This window comes from Aethalodelphis obliquidens, unplaced genomic scaffold (genome assembly GCF_003676395.1).
Source record: "Aethalodelphis obliquidens isolate GAN/ISIS:26980383/991018 unplaced genomic scaffold, ASM367639v1 scaffold34, whole genome shotgun sequence".
NCBI lineage: Eukaryota > Metazoa > Chordata > Mammalia > Artiodactyla > Delphinidae > Aethalodelphis > Aethalodelphis obliquidens.
In genome coordinates, this window is record NW_020837978.1 from 7,241,171 (window position 1) to 7,258,383 (window position 17,213).

A 17,213-nucleotide genomic window follows, 5' to 3' on the forward strand; every position below is an offset into this window, starting at 1 on the left:
AATATCTAGAAATTACCCAACTTCGTTCAAGAAAAAAAATAGAAATTCAATGTACTTAAAACAAGTAAAGAAGTAAAGAATTTAAATTAGTAATTTTAAATATTCCCATTAAAAAAAAAAAACAGCCCAGGTCCAAATGACATCAGTGGACTGAATTTGATCAAATATTCAAATAGTAACCATTCTTCATAAACTCTTTCAGAAAATAAAAGAGGAAAGAACAGTTGCCAATTTTATTTTATGATACCAAAGCCAGGCAAAGACTCTGCAAGGAAAGAAAACTACAGACCAATACCCTTTATCAACATAAATGTGAAAATCCTTAACAAAATATTAGTAAACCAAATTCAGCAACAAAACAAAAGAATGAACTTATATCCAGTACTGGGTTGAACAGTGTCCCTCCAAAATTCAGGTCCACCTGGAACCTCAGCATGTGACCTTATTTGAAAATAAGGTGTTTGCAGATATAATTAGTTAAGATGAGGATATACTGGATCAGGGTGAGCCTTAAAGCCAATGCAGGGTATCCTTATAAGGGGGAGGAGAGAGCACACATGGAGACACAATGAAGAAGTCCATTTGAAGGTTCAGGCAGAGACTGGAGTTATGCTGCCACAAGCCAAGGAACACGGAGGGTTATTGGCAACCACCAGAAACCAGAAGAGGCAAGAAAAGATTCTTCTCTAGAGTCTTTGAAGGGAGCATAGCCCTGCTGATATCTTAACTGCAGACTTCTGAAGTAACTGAAAAATTAAATGCAGAACTGGGAGAGAATAAATGTCTGTCATGGTCTTTTGTTATGGCAGCCCAAGGGAACTAATAGGGATCCTTACCTAATACCATCCACAAAAATTAACTCAAAATGGATCATAGATCTAAATGTAAGAGCTAAAACTATAAAAATTCTAGAAGAAAACATAAAAGGTTTGTGACATTGTCCTATTTACAATTAGGTATAACACCAAAAGAATGATCCATTGAAAAAATGGGAAAATTGGCCTTCAGATTAAAACTTTATGCTCTTTAAAAGATACTTGTGGGCTTCCCTGGTGGCGCAGTGGTTGAGAGTCCGCCTGCCAATGCAGGGGACACGGGTTCGTGCCCCGGTCCGGGAAGATCCCACATACCGCAGAGCGGCTGGGCCCGTGAGCCATGGCCACTGAGCCTGCGCGTCCGGAGCCTGTTCTCCACAATGGGAGAGGCCACAACAGTGAGAGGCCCGCGTACCGCAAAAAAAAAAAAAAAAGATATTTATATTAGTTTTTCATTGTGACATAACCATCACCAAAAACTCAGCAGCCTGAAACAGCACCCATTTATTACTATAGATCAAAAATCTGGCATGGCATGGCTGGGTTCTCTGCTTAGACTGAAATCAAGATGTCAGCTGGCTATATTCTCATCTGGTTTGAGGTCCTTTTTTAAGCTTATTGACATTAATGTCAGAATTCAGTCATTTGCACCCGTAGGACCAAAGTCCTGAATTCTTGCTGGCTGTCAGTTGGAAACCATTTTCAGCTTCTAGAGGCAACCACACTTCTTATCATGTGGCCCTCCTGTCTGCAAGACAGCAATAGTATATCGAATCCTTCTCATAATTTGAATCTCTTTGACTTCCACTTCTACAACCAGCCAGAGAAAACTTTCTGGGGCGCATGTGATTAGATTTGCCTACCTGGATTATATCTTACAATCAACCGACTTGGGACTTTAATTATTGCAAAATCCCTTCACCGCAGTACCTATATTAGTGTTTGATTAAATACCCAGGGGACAGAAATCTTGGAGTACCTTTATACAAGGGAAATTTGGACACAAAGACAGCTATGCATAGAGGGAAGACTATGTGAAGACACAGGAGGAACGCCGTCTACAAGCCAAGGAACACCTAAAGCTACCAGAAGCCAGAAGAAAAGAGTGGAACAGATTCTCCTTGTGGTACTTTGTTATGACAGTCCTAGCAAACTAGTATGCTATGCATGATTAAAATGTATCTCATTTATACTCTTCTCCTTTCCCCTTCTCTCTGCATCACTTCAAATTATGGACGTTAATTGGATTCCACGATTGTCATACCTTCTAATGGTTACATTGAACAATACTGAACCTCTATTATTCCATAACATAAAAAGAGTATCTCATCACTTCCTACTTTTATAAGATGAGCATCTTAGGGTCCACATCCCTCCTACACCTTTCTTCCAATCTTTTATCTCCAAATCTCTTTCAACTATACTCACTTTTTTTCAAGAATGGAAATGTACATTCTGTTATAACCATAATAATTATAGCATTTTTTTTGCTTTGTCTATAAATTGATTCTAACAACCAAAACCTGATAAGCTTTATAATTGTGACTGTATTAATAAAACTTATGGCAAGACTATGTTGGTCGATAAATTATTTTTCCTCTTATTACAATGTCATGACCCCTGTGCTACTCAAAGGAGAATGGATTTGGCATCAAGGTTAAATGGCCCTTTCATCTAATGTTTATGATTCTCACTTCCCCATCAATCTTCTTTTTTGTTCCTCTCTTTCTCTGAAACTTCAATTCATCAAATATTTGATTCCCTGGGTGGAATCTCTGCTTCATTTAACTATCTTTTCCGTATTTTCTAAATCTTTGACAGCTTTTTTTTCTACATCCTGGAACATTTCTTTAACTTTGTCTTACAACTCTTTTATTGAGTCTTTTCTTTTTTTTTTAGTTTCCAGTTAGACTTAATTTCTAAGAGTTCTTTTTGCTATCTGATTTTTTTTTTTGGCATCCTATTATTGTTTTAGGAATGCAATACCTTCTTTAATTTCTCCAAGGAGAGTTTGTTTTGATTTGTTTTGTTGTAATTTCTCCACTATCTTAATTGCCTCCATTGCTCAGGATAAGTTTTTTAGTTTGCTTTTCAGTCTTTCCATTTCATACTGCTGTTTTTCCTCAAATATTTGACAATCCTTGGTTGACCATCTACATTTAAGTACAAGAGAATTGAAAGGCTAACAAATTCTTATGTATGCGAGTGCAACCTCTTTTTAAGGTAGACAGCCATAACTTCAGGATAGAAAGATAAGGAGGCAGCCATTAAGCTGTCCTCTTACATGTGAGCATAAAGCCCCAGGATCTGTAAAACTTGTCCAAATATTCTCAGACAACTGCTTCAAAACATTTAAAGAAGAATCTCTCCAGTTTCCTCCTATTGATAAATGCCTGACTGTCCACCATTCCAAGGATTTTAATTATATTTTGTTTGTTGTCATATTCCCAAAAAGAACTCTGAAAAACTAGGTATTCTTTAGATGACTTTGGGTTCACATACAAAATGTTTCATCATAAAGTAAACACTTGCTACAAATGTAATTTCTGGTATACTGTAAATACTGAAATTTTTAAATAACTCTGTTACATCACTTTTACAGATCTCATAAATGTATCCAATGGAATCTATATGCAATATTCGATACCCTCTATTGCCCATTTTCAAAATACATGAACTAGGGGCTTCCCTGGTGGTGCAGTGGTTGGGAATCCGCCTGCCAATGCAGGGGACATGGGTTCGTGCCCCGGTCTGGGAAGATCCCACATGCCTCGGAGCGGCTAGGCCCCTGAGCCATGGCGGCTGAGCCTGCGCATCTGGAGCCTAGGCCCGCGTACCGCAAAAAAAAAAAAAAAAAAAAATACATGAACTAGCTCTTCTTTATTGTTGATAACTTGTAACATTCCTTTTTCAACTTGGACTCCTATTTCTATTTCACTTCCCCTACGGAAATTTATTGTTATATTCTCATTTGTTATATATTGGTGCTTGAATAAACATATATTTTGTTGAACACTCTATATTCATCTGCAACAAAAATATATATAAATTGAAATTATACTTTTTTCTGCAATCTATAATCCTAGAATCCTTTATTAACTTTTTCTTCTCAATTAAGCTATAATTAGTTCACAATTAAGCAAAAGTATAAATACAGCATATAACAACTATTGATACATAATTATCAAACACAAAATGTAAAAATGCCCCTAAGTAAAAGGAATGATACAGGGCCCCTCCGTTCAGTTCAGCATCTTAGGCCCTGCACAACTGCAGGGGGCGCCATTCAACCCAAAGCCTGCGTGAGCATCATCCTTGAAGTAGTGCATCTGTACAGGTATAAGCAGCAGCCGCGTGTGGGATGTTTTTGTTCAATCAGCTCATTTGTTTAGAATACTACTGACATATTTCAGCCTCAATTTGGTTGCTATTTTTCTGGATATACACATTGAAAAACATTGTTCATATAAATAAAGAAATGAAAATGGAAGGACTTTTGTTACAATTCGTGGAATCATCAAATTATTTTTAATAATCTATGAGTTGGCTCTATCTGTGCCTGAAGACCCCCTCCCCATATCCCTTTACATGCAAGAGTAAGCATTGTGTGTGAAGGAGAAAAAGAGGTGGCAGGGGAGAACTCTGGTTTTCTTCTCAACTTTCAAATAGACCTTGTATTTGCAATTCTGCTCTCTTCTACTGATCAACTCCCTGGGGTGTTGCTGGATCTACTGGTTCCCTCTCCCCCTGCCACTTCCTCCAGGTGATCACTTTTTTGATCCTGCTTCATCAACCAATGCAGTTCAACTATTTTTCGTTTTCCAGAAATTCATTGTCATCTCTTATCTGCAGATCCCTACCATCTACATGCTTTTATTAGTCTTTTACTAACCTTTTAATAAAAACTCAAGAGAAATATGAGAAAAAAAAATATATATATATATATCTTGAACCAAAAACTCATAGAAAGGCCATATTATATTCACCAGCTAAACTAAACAGACCACTAAAATATGTCCTACCCAGAGCAGTGAAGGTCCTTTTAGTGCCTGTTCAGGGCGGCCCTAAGCCTTGCCGTTTTCATCATTAAAATGAACTGTGCCTAATGGAGCCCACAAAGCACTACACTAGTGACTGTGGTTAAAGTCATAGGGTCAATGAATACAAGCCCATACCTGCTTTATCCTAGCAAGAATTCAGCTTTCAATTTTCCTAGCACCAAACAGAAGAAAAATTCCAAACTGCATTTACAAGGTAGTACCAGTAGGGAGGAAAAGATTGCCTTTAGCAAGCACAAGTCTTTAGAAAGCACACCTGTTTCTTTGTTATTGATAGTGTGATTAATTGATCCCTAGAATCTGATTGAGAACATTGGTATATAAATCTTATCACATGTACAGTTCCAGAAACATCACTGCTAGTAATGCATAGCATATTTCAACGGCCCCTGGCATGCATTTCTGGATTAGTGTCACATAGCGGTTCACGTGAAACAACAAGCGCCATTTGTTTATACGGTCACACTTCTATCCTTCACTTTCCTTCAGATTCAACTTGACATGGGCTTTACGTATCAATAAACACATCGGTGTGGGTTTACATTTCTTCGTCAGGTATCCAGGAACAAAATATAGGTTGATTCACAAGGGGAATTAATGTCATGAAAGGATATTTTTGTTACCAAAAGAAGCAAACATTATGACTTATTCAGTGTGCCCACTACCTGAACTGTTCACTTGTTTATTCTCTCAATCATTCCACCATATTTATTGGGCACCTAGTATATGAAGGACACTGTTCCAATGTAGTAGGTGACAATGATCCCAGTCCCTAAGGAAATTACAACCAGGGGGAAAAATAACTAGCACATAAATAATAGCAACTTCAAATAGAAAGGCACAACCAATGAGATAAAAATGACACAACTAGTCATAAAGAAACCACTGAGAAGCTGACCAAAGCCTGAGATCCCTCAAAAAATTAGACAGAGGTGGAAAAAAAAATTCAAACTCATTGGAAATGTAAGTATTAACAACATGGTGATTGATTAGGGACTGAGGCTTTACATATATGATATCATTTCATCCTCACTACAACCCATAAGGGAGGGCTACATTATCCCCACTTTACAGATAAGGACACTGAAACTCCCAAGAGGTTAGGTGACATGCCCAAGGCCACCTAGGAAGCTGTGATCCAGGTTTCAAAGGCCAGTGTGCCTTCACTGCCTAGACCACTCTCTTAGCTGAGTTGCTCACCTGTCACTTAGCATCTTTGACAGGCATTAAGGCCTAGAGTTGCTCCATGTGAGGTAAGTGAGGAAAAGCAAATGAAAAATTTATTATGACTGAAAAATGTGTCTTTTAACTAAGGGAAAGCTAAAACCTCTTACATTGATTCCTAAGTGAATTTTTGACTAACATTCATGTGCCTAAGTTCCCCAGTTAAAGTTCTAAACTGGCCCAAAACATTAATATTTACAAACGAAAAATAGCACTGAAAATTCCACAGATTGTAAAGAACTTAAGGAAACATCCCCCACCTTCCTGGTTCACACAACTTCATATCCAGTGGTCAGTTGGGAAAATAGGAAAGACAGCTCATAACTATTGGAACTCTGTCTTTCTAGTTCACAGTACACTACAAAATATTCGGTCTGACTAAACTGTTTCTTTGATTGCTATTTTGTTATTCCCAACATTATAACTATACACACACACACACAAATAGAGTTTCACATATATAGATTTTCACATATATATTTGGGTTTTTTGGTGGCTTACTTTTAACAAGCTGTTAAGAAGAAAATTCACTTTTTCTATCCTCTGAATACTATCTAAAGGGAGGTTATCATCTAGAACCTGCCTTATTTTGTGTATGTGTGCTGTATATACTTGTTTCAATGGATAAAACCAAAACCTTAGAACTGTCTGTATTTTTAGAATACTTCTTTTGAATCTATGAAAATCACAAAAATAATGTAACCTTTTCAAACTGTGCTAAATAATTTAGATCCAGTTTCTATTATTCCTTTGTCTCCTGGGTCACAGAGATATGGGCGGTTTGTCATCTAAGCCAGTGGCTCTCAGACTTTAGTGTACATTCAAATCACCTAGAGGGCTGCTGGGCCGGCCCACTGCACTTACACCACTAGCAAGTTTGGAGGTGATACTGATGCTACTGGTTCAAAGACTAGCCTGTCAGAACCACAGCATTAAACCAATCTGAACAAGAAAGAGCACTGAACTCGGAATCAAGAGACCCAGACCCTAATCCTAGATCTGTCACTGTCTTGCCAGGTAACTTTACTGAAGTCATTTGACCTCTCTCAGATTGTTTCTCCATTAAATGACATACTTTAATTAAATAACTTCTAAAAATCCCATGTCATTCTATAATTCTGTAACTGACCCAGAAGATAGAGACTACTCGACCATGCATACCAAACGATTTGAAAGATCAGTTCTTAACAGCTAACACAGTCATTCTGTTTCAAGAAAAAAATATGCTATTGTCCCATACTGTCAGTTCTGCAATAATGCCATATATGCATTCCTAAAAATCATCACATTATGCTAAATTGTGAAAAAAAAAAGCATGATTTATGGGTAAAATGGGATTAGGGACACAACACTAAAAAATGTTAATCAGTGACTCATAGGAAAAAAAAGATAGGAACCTAATAACAGCAGCAGGGTTTCCTACAGGTTCAATGGTTAAGCAATGCACAAATGCTACAATAAATATGACACTTTACCTTGGAAAAGACTTGAAGTTTGCTGTGGACTTGGGCTGGGAAGAGTTGCAGCCTGTGAATTATTTCGAAGTGGTGGAAGGAAGGTGATCTGAAATAGAAAGTTGTAACAGCAGATATGGACAGATGTAACCCATTGATCTCACTTGGGAGTTGGCATGAACATCACAGTTCAACAACCTTTTGCAGCCTTAAACCCTGGGGCATGTTTTCCTGTCGTGGAGATGAAGGTCCTTCAAAGCATGCATCTATAGTAGATACCTGTTTCATCAAATTTGAAAATTAGGTCCAACGTGTAGCCTCCTTCTTCAATTAACTTCTTCTGTATCACTGCTGGAAATACTTTCTCATCTGTGCTCACAACTTTGCCCAACAGCCAAGGGTTTTGGAAATTGCAGCAACGTTTAAAGCTACTACAACAGTCACTACTGGCACCAAAAGGACCTGGATTTGGCAATTTCCATTTAAGGTCTTCAAGTATAAATAGTGCTTTCCTTTTGTATATGCTTGGCGACTTGAACCAAAACGCTTAGATTCATCTGGGATGTTGAAAGAGGTGAGTTGTTTTTTTTTTTTTTATTTAATGTAGAAAAAAATCACAAACTCAAAGAATAGGAAAAGACAACCTTCAAGGTTAATGCTACCTGGGAGATGTCTGAGGTGTGTCCGTGTGTATGCTTTGTGTATTTCTACATGTTTTGGTTTATGGAAGAAATATGCTTAAACAAACTCAAAATTCACATTTTACTAAAATTATTCCATAACATCATTCACATTCATATTTCCAAAACAGGTGCTTGGCAAAATGAATGCACTTTTGATGACAAATATTACAGCCTTGATGTTGGAGATGCCATACGGTCAGGTATAGAATATTGTGAATCTTCCATAGTCTCTCATAGGTGGGATGGAAGACATTTAGGAAATGACTTCTATTACATGGGGAACAACCCATGAGAGTCATGACTCTAATACAATTAGTCATAGTATAGATGAGAATGTAAGGGCTGGGCCTGGAGGTCCTTAAAAGGAAGGTCCAGACTAAGGCCAGGTGTTTATTAAGGTTAATGCTATCTGAGATAATTTCTGATGATGCTCAAAGATACAGAGCCATTTCCACAACAACTGAAGTTGCCAACAAAATTGGCCCCTTTTCTTCTCTTCACCTACCTGTCAGAGAACATGGTGCTTATCTCTCTCCAAATTTTCATCAATTGAAACCAGTTTCCTCTGGATTACCCTTGTGCAACTTCTTTATGGGAATTGTTTTCCCATACTTATTATGAACATTTTAATAGAATGTTAAAAAAATACAACAGAAGAATTTCAGAAAACAGCCATAGGAAGTATTGAAGGTATGGAAACATTTTCCACAAGCATAAGAAGAATCTGCCTGGGTAATTCAGACTCACAGAAGAAGAGTCAAAGGAACAGTTTAACAACCCAGGTATTTTTCTTGACCCCTCTATTGCACTTACACCTCACATTCTGTCTGTCAGGAAATCCTGTTGTCTTGCATATTCAAAATACATCTACAATTCTATAACTTCTCACCACCTCTACTGTTAATCCTCTGGTCCAACCCACTTCCATCTTCCCCCCGAAACAATAAACTAGCTGGTCTCCTTGCTTCCATCTTGACCCCTCTCCTAGCTATTCTCAAACCAGCAGCCATAGCTGTCCTTTTAAGCTTTGCAATGGTTCCACATTTCATTCAGGATAAAAGACAACTCACCTCTCTCTCCCTCTCTCTCTCATATCATACAGGTTTGTTGATATTCCTGGAACATACCAGGCATGTCCCAACTCTACCTCAAGGTTTTGCTCACATATCACTGCCTCAATGAGAATCACCCTGACTAATCCATTTAAAAATTGTAAGCTACTCTTCAACACTCCCACACACACATACGTACACTCACCCAAGTAATTCCCTTCAGATTGTTCCTTTTTATCCCCCCTTAGCGTGTATTTCCTTCCACAGTGTCAGGTAATTTACTGTGAACCATGATTATTGCCTATCATCTCTCTTCCCCTGACTGGTATATAAGCATCACGAAGACAATGGATCTTCGCTGTCATAATAATGTATTGTATCAAGAATAGTATCTGGCATATAATAAGTGCTCAATAAATATCCAATATATGAACCATTTTCAAATTAATGGAAACAAATATGAGGAAGAAGTCTGTTGATCTTCATGATAGAGAAAACAAGAAATAAAGAGAAGTGTATAAAAAGAAATTAAAAGAATAAGAAAAAGCTTTTTTTCAAAACTACTAAAATAAGCTACCTGGAGGAAACTTCTTTTGATTGACCAGGCCATTTTTGAGAGATAATATGGCTTCATTGGTTAATAACCAGTAAGGAAAAAGAAAAGAAACAGGAAATATGGGGTAAAAATCCCAATTTCTATTCTCAGTGAGAATTAGACATTGGCCACGTATTTCTACAGAGAGATCTCTGCTGCTCCTCTCTTTTTCGAAAAGGATGTCACTGGCTCAGTGGATTACAACTTTACAACTTAATGATTTCCATCACTTCTGTCAGGGTGGGGCTTAACTGTATATAGCATTACATTTTACGCTATGAATACTTGAAAATACCCTGTCCCAATAAGCTAAATGGAAAGTTCAAGTGCACTGATTATTTACCCACTTTAAGGTGAGGGTGAATATCACATTTCCTATTGCATAGAAATAAAATAACCAAAAAAAAATACTCTAATATACTTATTAAGGTCCCTAATTAAGATTCCAGAGATAAATGAAAATATTCTACATGCAAATATTCTAGCTATTCACAAAGAACAAAAACATAAACAGAAATAATTTGATTTAAGGAGCTATTTTGTAGGTTTAAAAGGAGAAATTCTATATTAAACTATTATCACTCTGGTGATGAATAGGCTTCATATGACAGAAAGAAAAATTAATACCATCATTTATCATCTAAATTGCCATTTTACACTTAAGCATTATAGGTAACCAAATGAAAATTTAAGAAAAACAAAATGAATTTTCAAAATTATATATGACTTTTTTGCAAGTGAGATTAATGTAAAAATTCAGATATAGAAAAGTAAATAAGCATAAATAGGCAATCTGAATAATTCTACCAAACCAACATTTCCCTTACAATAAAAAAGCTTTTTAATCAGTAATGTGCAGGCTATGTCTTTAGATTTCAAATAATCTTGGTCAATATAAAAGCAATCCTAAATCTCTTCAGAAATCAAAGTATATGAGTGGACTTCCGGGAAGATGGCGGAAGAGAAAGACGCGGAGATCACCTTCCTCCCCACAGATACACCAGAAATACATCTACACGTGGAACAACTCCTACAGAACACCTACTGAACGCTGGCAGAAGACCTCAGACCTCCCAAAAGGCAAGAAACCCCCCACGTAACTGGTTAGGGCAAAAGAAAAAAATAAACAGAGACAAAAGGATAGGGACGGGACCTGCACCAGTGGGAGAGAGCTGTGAAGGAGGAAATGTTTCCACACACTGGAAGCCCCTTCGCGGGCGGAGACTGCGGGGGGCGGAGGGGGAAAGCTTCGGGGCCGCAGAGGAGAGCGTAGCAACAGGGGTGCGGAGGGCAAAGCGGAGAGATTCCCGCACAGAGGATCAGGGCCGACCGGCACTCACCTGCCCCAGAGGCTTGTCTGCTCACCCGCCAGGGCGGGCGGGGCTGCGAGCTGAGGCTCGGGCTTCGGTCGGAGCGCAAGGAGAGGACTGGGGTTGGCGCCGGGAACACAGCCTGAAGGAGTTACTGCGCCACGGCTAGCCGGGAGGGAGTCCGGGGAAAAGTCTGGACCTGCCGAAGAGGCAAGAGACTTTTTCTTCCCTCTTTGTTTCCTGGTGGCGAGGAGAGGGGATTCAGAGCGCCGCTTAAAGGAGCTCCAGAGACGGGCGCGAGCCGCGGCTAACAGCGCGGAGCCCAGAGACGGGCATGAGACGCTAAGGCTGCTGCTGCCGCCACCAAGAAGCCTGTGTGCGAGCACAGGTCACTCTCCACACCTCCCTCCCGGGAGCCTGTGCAGCCCGCCACTGCCAGGGTCCCGGGATCCAGGGACAACTTCCCCGGGAGAACGCACGGCGCGCCTCAGGCTGGTGCAACGTCACGCCGGCCTCTGCAACGTCACGCCGGCTTCTGCAACGTCACGCCGGCCTCTGCCGCCGCAGGCCCGCCCCACACGCAGTGCCCCTCCCCCCCCTCCTGAGTGCGCCAAAGCCCCCGAATCAGCGGCTCCTTTATCCCAGTCCTGTCTGAGCAAAAAACAAACGCCCTCCAGCGACCTACACACAGAGGCGGGGCCAAATCCAAAGCTGAGCCCTGGGAGCTGTGCGAACAAAGAAGAGAAAGGGAAATCTCTCCCATTAGGCTCAGAAGCAGCGGATTAAAGCGCCACAATCAACTTGATGTACCTGCATCTGTGGAATACATGAATAGACAACCAATCATCCCAACTTAAGGAGGTGGACTTTGAGAGCAAGATTTATGATTTTTTCCCCTTTTCCTCTTTTTAACCGTGTGGACGAAAGGCTCTTGTTGCTGCAGCCAGGAGTCAGTGCTGTGCCTCTGAGGTGGGAGAGCCAACTTCACGACACTGGTCCACAAGAGACCTTCCAGCTCCACATAATATCAAATGGCGAAAATCTCCCAGAGATCTCCATCTCAACACCAGCACCCAGCTTCACTCAACGACCAGCAAGCTACAGTGCTGGACATCCTATGCCAAACAACTAGCAAGACAGGAACACAACCCCACCCATTAGCAGAGAGGCTGCCTAAAATCATAATAAGTCCACAGACACCCCAAAACACACCACCAGACGTGGACCTGCCCACCAGAAAGACAAGATCCAGCCTCATCCACCAGAGCACAGGCACTAGTCCCCTCCACCAGGAAGCCTACACAACCCACTGAACCAACCCTAGCCACTGGGGACAGACACCAAAAACAATGGGAACTACGAACCTGCAGCCTGCAAAAAGGAGACCCCTAACACAGTAAGATAAGCAAAATGAGAAGACAGAAAAACACACAGTAGATGAAGGAGCAAGATAAAAGCCCACGAGACCTAATAAATGAAGAGGAAATAGGCAGTCTACGTGAAAAAGAATTCAGAATAATGATAGTAAAGATGATCCAAAATCTTGGAAATAGAATAGACAAAATGCAAGAAACATTTAACAAGGACCTAGAAGAACTAAAGATGAAACAAACAACGATGAACAACACAAAAATGAAATTAAAAATACTCTAGATGGGATCAATAGCAGAATAACTGAGGCAGAAGAACGGATAAGTGACCTGGAAGATAAAATAGTGGAAATAACTACTGCAGAGCAGAATAAAGAGAAAAGAATGAAAAGAACTGAGGACAGTCTCAGAGACCTCTGGGACAACATTAAATGCACCAACATTCGAATTATAGGGGTTCCAGAAGAAGAAGAGAAAAAGAAAGGGACTGAGAAAATATTTGAAGAGATTATAGTTGAAAACTTCCCTAATATGGAAAAGGAAATAGTTAATCAAGTCCAGGAAGCACAGAGAGTCCCATACAGGATAAATCCAAGGAGAAATACGCCAAGACACATATTAATCAAACTGTCAAATATTAAATACAAAGAAAACATATTAAAAGCAGCAAGGGAAAAACAACAAATAACACACAAGGGAATCCCCATAAGGTTAACAGCTGATCTTTCAGCAGAAGCTCTGCAAGCCAGAAGGGACTGGCAAGACATATTTAAAGTGATGAAGGAGAAAAACCTGCAACCAAGATTACTCTACCCAGCAAGGATCTCATTCAGATTTGATGGAGAAATTAAAACCTTTACAAACAAGCAAAAGCTGAGAAATTTCAGCACCACCAAACCAGCGTTACAACAAATGCTAAAGGAACTTCTCTAGGCAAGAAACACAAGAGAAGGAAAAGACCTACAATAACAAACTCAAAACAATTAAGAAAATGGGAATAGGAACATACATATCAATAATTACCTTAAATGTAAATGGACTAAATGCTCCCACCAAAAGACACAGATTGGCTGAATGGATACAAAAACAAGACCCATATATTTGCTGTCTACAAGAGACCCACTTCAGACCTAGAGACACATACAGACTGAAAGTAAGGGGATGGAAAAAGATATTTCATGCAAATGGAAACCAAAAGAAGTCTGGAGTAGCAATTCTCATATCAGACAAAATAGACTTTAAAATAAAGACTTTTAGAAGAGACAAAGAAGGACACTACATAATGGTCAAGGAGTCAATCCAAGAAGAAGATATAACAGTTGTAAATATTTATGCACCCAACATAGGAGCACCTCAATACATAAGGCAAATACTAACAGCCATAAAAGGGGAAATCGACAGTAACACATTCATAGTAGAGGACTTTAACACCCCACTTTCACCAATGGACAGATCATCCAAAATGAAAATAAATAAGGAAACACAGGCTTTAAATGATACATTAAACAAGATGGACTTAATTGATATTTTTAGGACATTCCATCCAAAAACAACAGAATACACATTTTTCTCAAGTGCTCATGGAACATTCTCCAGGATAGATCATATCTTGGGTCCAAATCAAGGCTTGGTAAATTTAAGAAACTTGAAATTGTATCAAGTGTCTTTTCCGACCACAACGCTATGAGACTAGATATCAATTACAGGAAAAGATCTGTAAAAAATACAAACACATGGAGGCTAAACAATACACTACTTAATAACGAAGTGATCACTGAAGAAATCAAAGAGGAAATAAAAGAATACGTAGAAACAAATGACAATGGAGACACGACGACCCAAAACACATAAACAAGTAGATAAAGTTTAACATGTTAGCAGGTGCTCTGATAGATTTATGTGTTGGAAAGTTCTGGAACATAAAGGTACAAGTAAGGGGTCAATTCAAGTCAGGGGAGTTGGGGAGAAGACAGCATCATGGAGGAGATGTACAGAAACCCAGAGGAATGCCAGCAGATTGGTTTTGCATGTTCAGCCTAGATTCAGTGAGCATCTCCTAATGAAGCAAGTGAGAGTGAAATGGCCTAGTCATTCCCTGCACCATCTTCCCCGCTTCTGCTGTTCCTTTCACCTCTCAGCTGGATATACTAACGTCCATCCATCCACTGTGTGTAGCTTCCTTATCTTTCTATTTTCTGACTCATGGCAGGTCAAGAAAAAACAAGAAGTACAGTAACAAATGACTATACTGTTTCAAATTAAATTCTAGATTAGTGGTTATCAAAGTTTCATCCAGGGAGCTTTAAGAATACTAACACTGGGTTCTACTCCTAGAGGTTCAGATTTCATTGGTCTGATATGAGACCCCCCCCCAAAATTACAATATGAAGCCAATGCTTCATACCACTGATATCATGGTAATTGTACCACTAGTAAGATTCTCCAACTTTAGAATACATGCAAATTATGTGAGTATCTTGTTAAAATAACAATTCTAGTTCTGGAGCATGGCCTGAGATTCTACTTTTCTAACAAGCATCCAGGTGGTGCTATGCTGCTGGTCTGAGGGGCCTAGTTTGTGTAGCAAGCTTCTAGATCATAGCACTTGACCACAGCTGCTATTCCCTGAGCTGGCACAGTGTCACTTCAGCCTAGGGCCTCCCTCATGAGCCCACCATGCCTGTTTTGCCTCCTTTCTCCTCCACTATTTACCTAGTCTAGTGGTACTTAAAATATGGCCCTGGACCAGCAGCATCACGATGACCCAGAAATTAGTGTGAAATTCAAATTCTCAGAACTTACACCCAAGACCTAATAAATCAGAAATTCTGGGGATAGGAGCAGCCATCTGTATTTTCATATCCAAGTGATGCTGACCTAGGCTGTATGTTTAAGGATCTTTCTTCCTCCCCTTTTCGTACGTCTGACCAACTACTCTCAATCACTGATTCTATCTGATTTCACTTTGGAATCACCTAAAGGATCTTTATAATATGCCTATGCCCCTCCCCTGAATCTCTAGGAGAAGGTCCAGTTATGAAAATATTCACATGAAAGCTCCCCAGGTGATCCTAAGATACAGTTGGGGCTGAGAATCATTGTTCTGAATAACATCTGGGTGGTCTCTTATATGGAATCTCTTCCTTGAGCCAGTCTCAAGTTCTGGAATCTAATGACTCATGAACAGATTTCCCAGATTATCAACTATCTTCCTCTTCCAAAATTGTTGGCTGACTTCTGAATTCCCTTTCACAATACTTCCCATTGATAATATTAGAGGGACATGATTCAGGAACACTCAGAATCCCTTTTGCCTTACTCAATCTGAGATTAGGTATCTGATTTGAAAATTTTCATAAATGCATGCTGTTCATTTAACTCATCACTTGTTTTTCCAAATATTGCTTTTTACAAGTTTGCCATTGGTCTGATTAAGGGCTTTCTAGTTGTAGGGGTGGAGCTACAACCAGGTCTTTTTTTTTTTTTTTCTTTCTCTAAGTAAACCTGTCTTCACACAGACTAGTAACCCAATCAAAGAACAAGCCAATCTTGAGGTTGCCGCCTGGCCAGGCTCCCAAATGGTGCCTGCAGGTTCCCAATGAAATGGGCTGTACCGTGACCAGCCAGAGACACATTGATTAGGTCTCAGCAAGTACAAAGGTGGGAGTACAAGCCTCTCTGAGATTTGTATGGTGGTCCTAAGTGTGGTCCTAATCCACATTGAGGGTGACCACACTTTCAGGGCCAGGCACAAAAGAAATCCAAATAAGAAGCTAAGAGCCAATCCCATTCTTTCGTTTCAAGCGTAGCGTTGTGTAAACTCAAAATGCTCTGCTAAATCATGTTGCATCAACCAGCTTTGTAGCTAAGACCTGCAGGCTTTAATTACTTTAAGAGGAAAGCGTGGTATCCAAAGAAACTTTCATTACAACCTGGCATTCGCTCAGAGGTGGAAGGAGGCCCAGAAATGAGGCTGTCTCGGGGTTCCTTTACCAAATCAAATGTCTGTTCATCCTTCCTAGTGACCAGACTGGTGAGCTACATAATTAATATAAGCTCACATTGAAGTAAACATGAAATGATTAAACAGGAATCATGTGAGGAGGGAAACAAGAGAAGGAATTAATGGGCAACAGAATCTTAGAAACAGGGGAGAGCATTACACGTTATTCTGAAACTAATTTTTGTTCTTGTCCAAAACCTAATTGGTTTTTAAACTTCTTTGTCCACAACAGCCCAGACAAGGTGGTTTGGAACATGTGTTATACACAAAACGTTTACATCGTGGCTCTTGTAGCCTAGTCAGCAATTTGTAGAATAGTAAATTTAAAAAGCAGTACAGTAATAAAAATAATAGTTGCATAACCTGCATTCCTTACAGACCGAACTTGGAGGACCAGCAATAGAAATCTTGAGAAGCCACGGCTATTGGCATTTAAACAGCAGCCCTGATGTGGTAGGAAGAGTCAAGGTAGGGATTTTTATTTACATTTATCGAGTCTGCTAGGGACGAGACACCAGGCTAAATGCTGGGAATGTGCAATCTCATTTAACAATAAAAGCAACATCTTATGTAAACTCTCTGATATCCTCATGCAGGACACACAACACATGGGGCTAGTAAATGAGAACTATTAAGCAAAGCGATGCAA

The 17,213-nt window shown here is 39.6% G+C and overlaps 1 protein-coding gene across 1 annotated transcript in view; it reads right to left on the reverse strand.

Annotated features, from left to right (window-relative positions):
* Positions 1-16,605, reverse strand: part of LOC113631604 (orofacial cleft 1 candidate gene 1 protein) — an 82,132-nt gene extending 65,527 nt beyond the window's left edge. The window contains 1 exon segment of the mRNA XM_027128176.1: positions 16,451-16,605. Within this exon segment, the coding sequence (XP_026983977.1) occupies positions 16,451-16,605 (155 nt within the window).
* Positions 16,606-17,213: the final 608 nt, after the last annotated feature.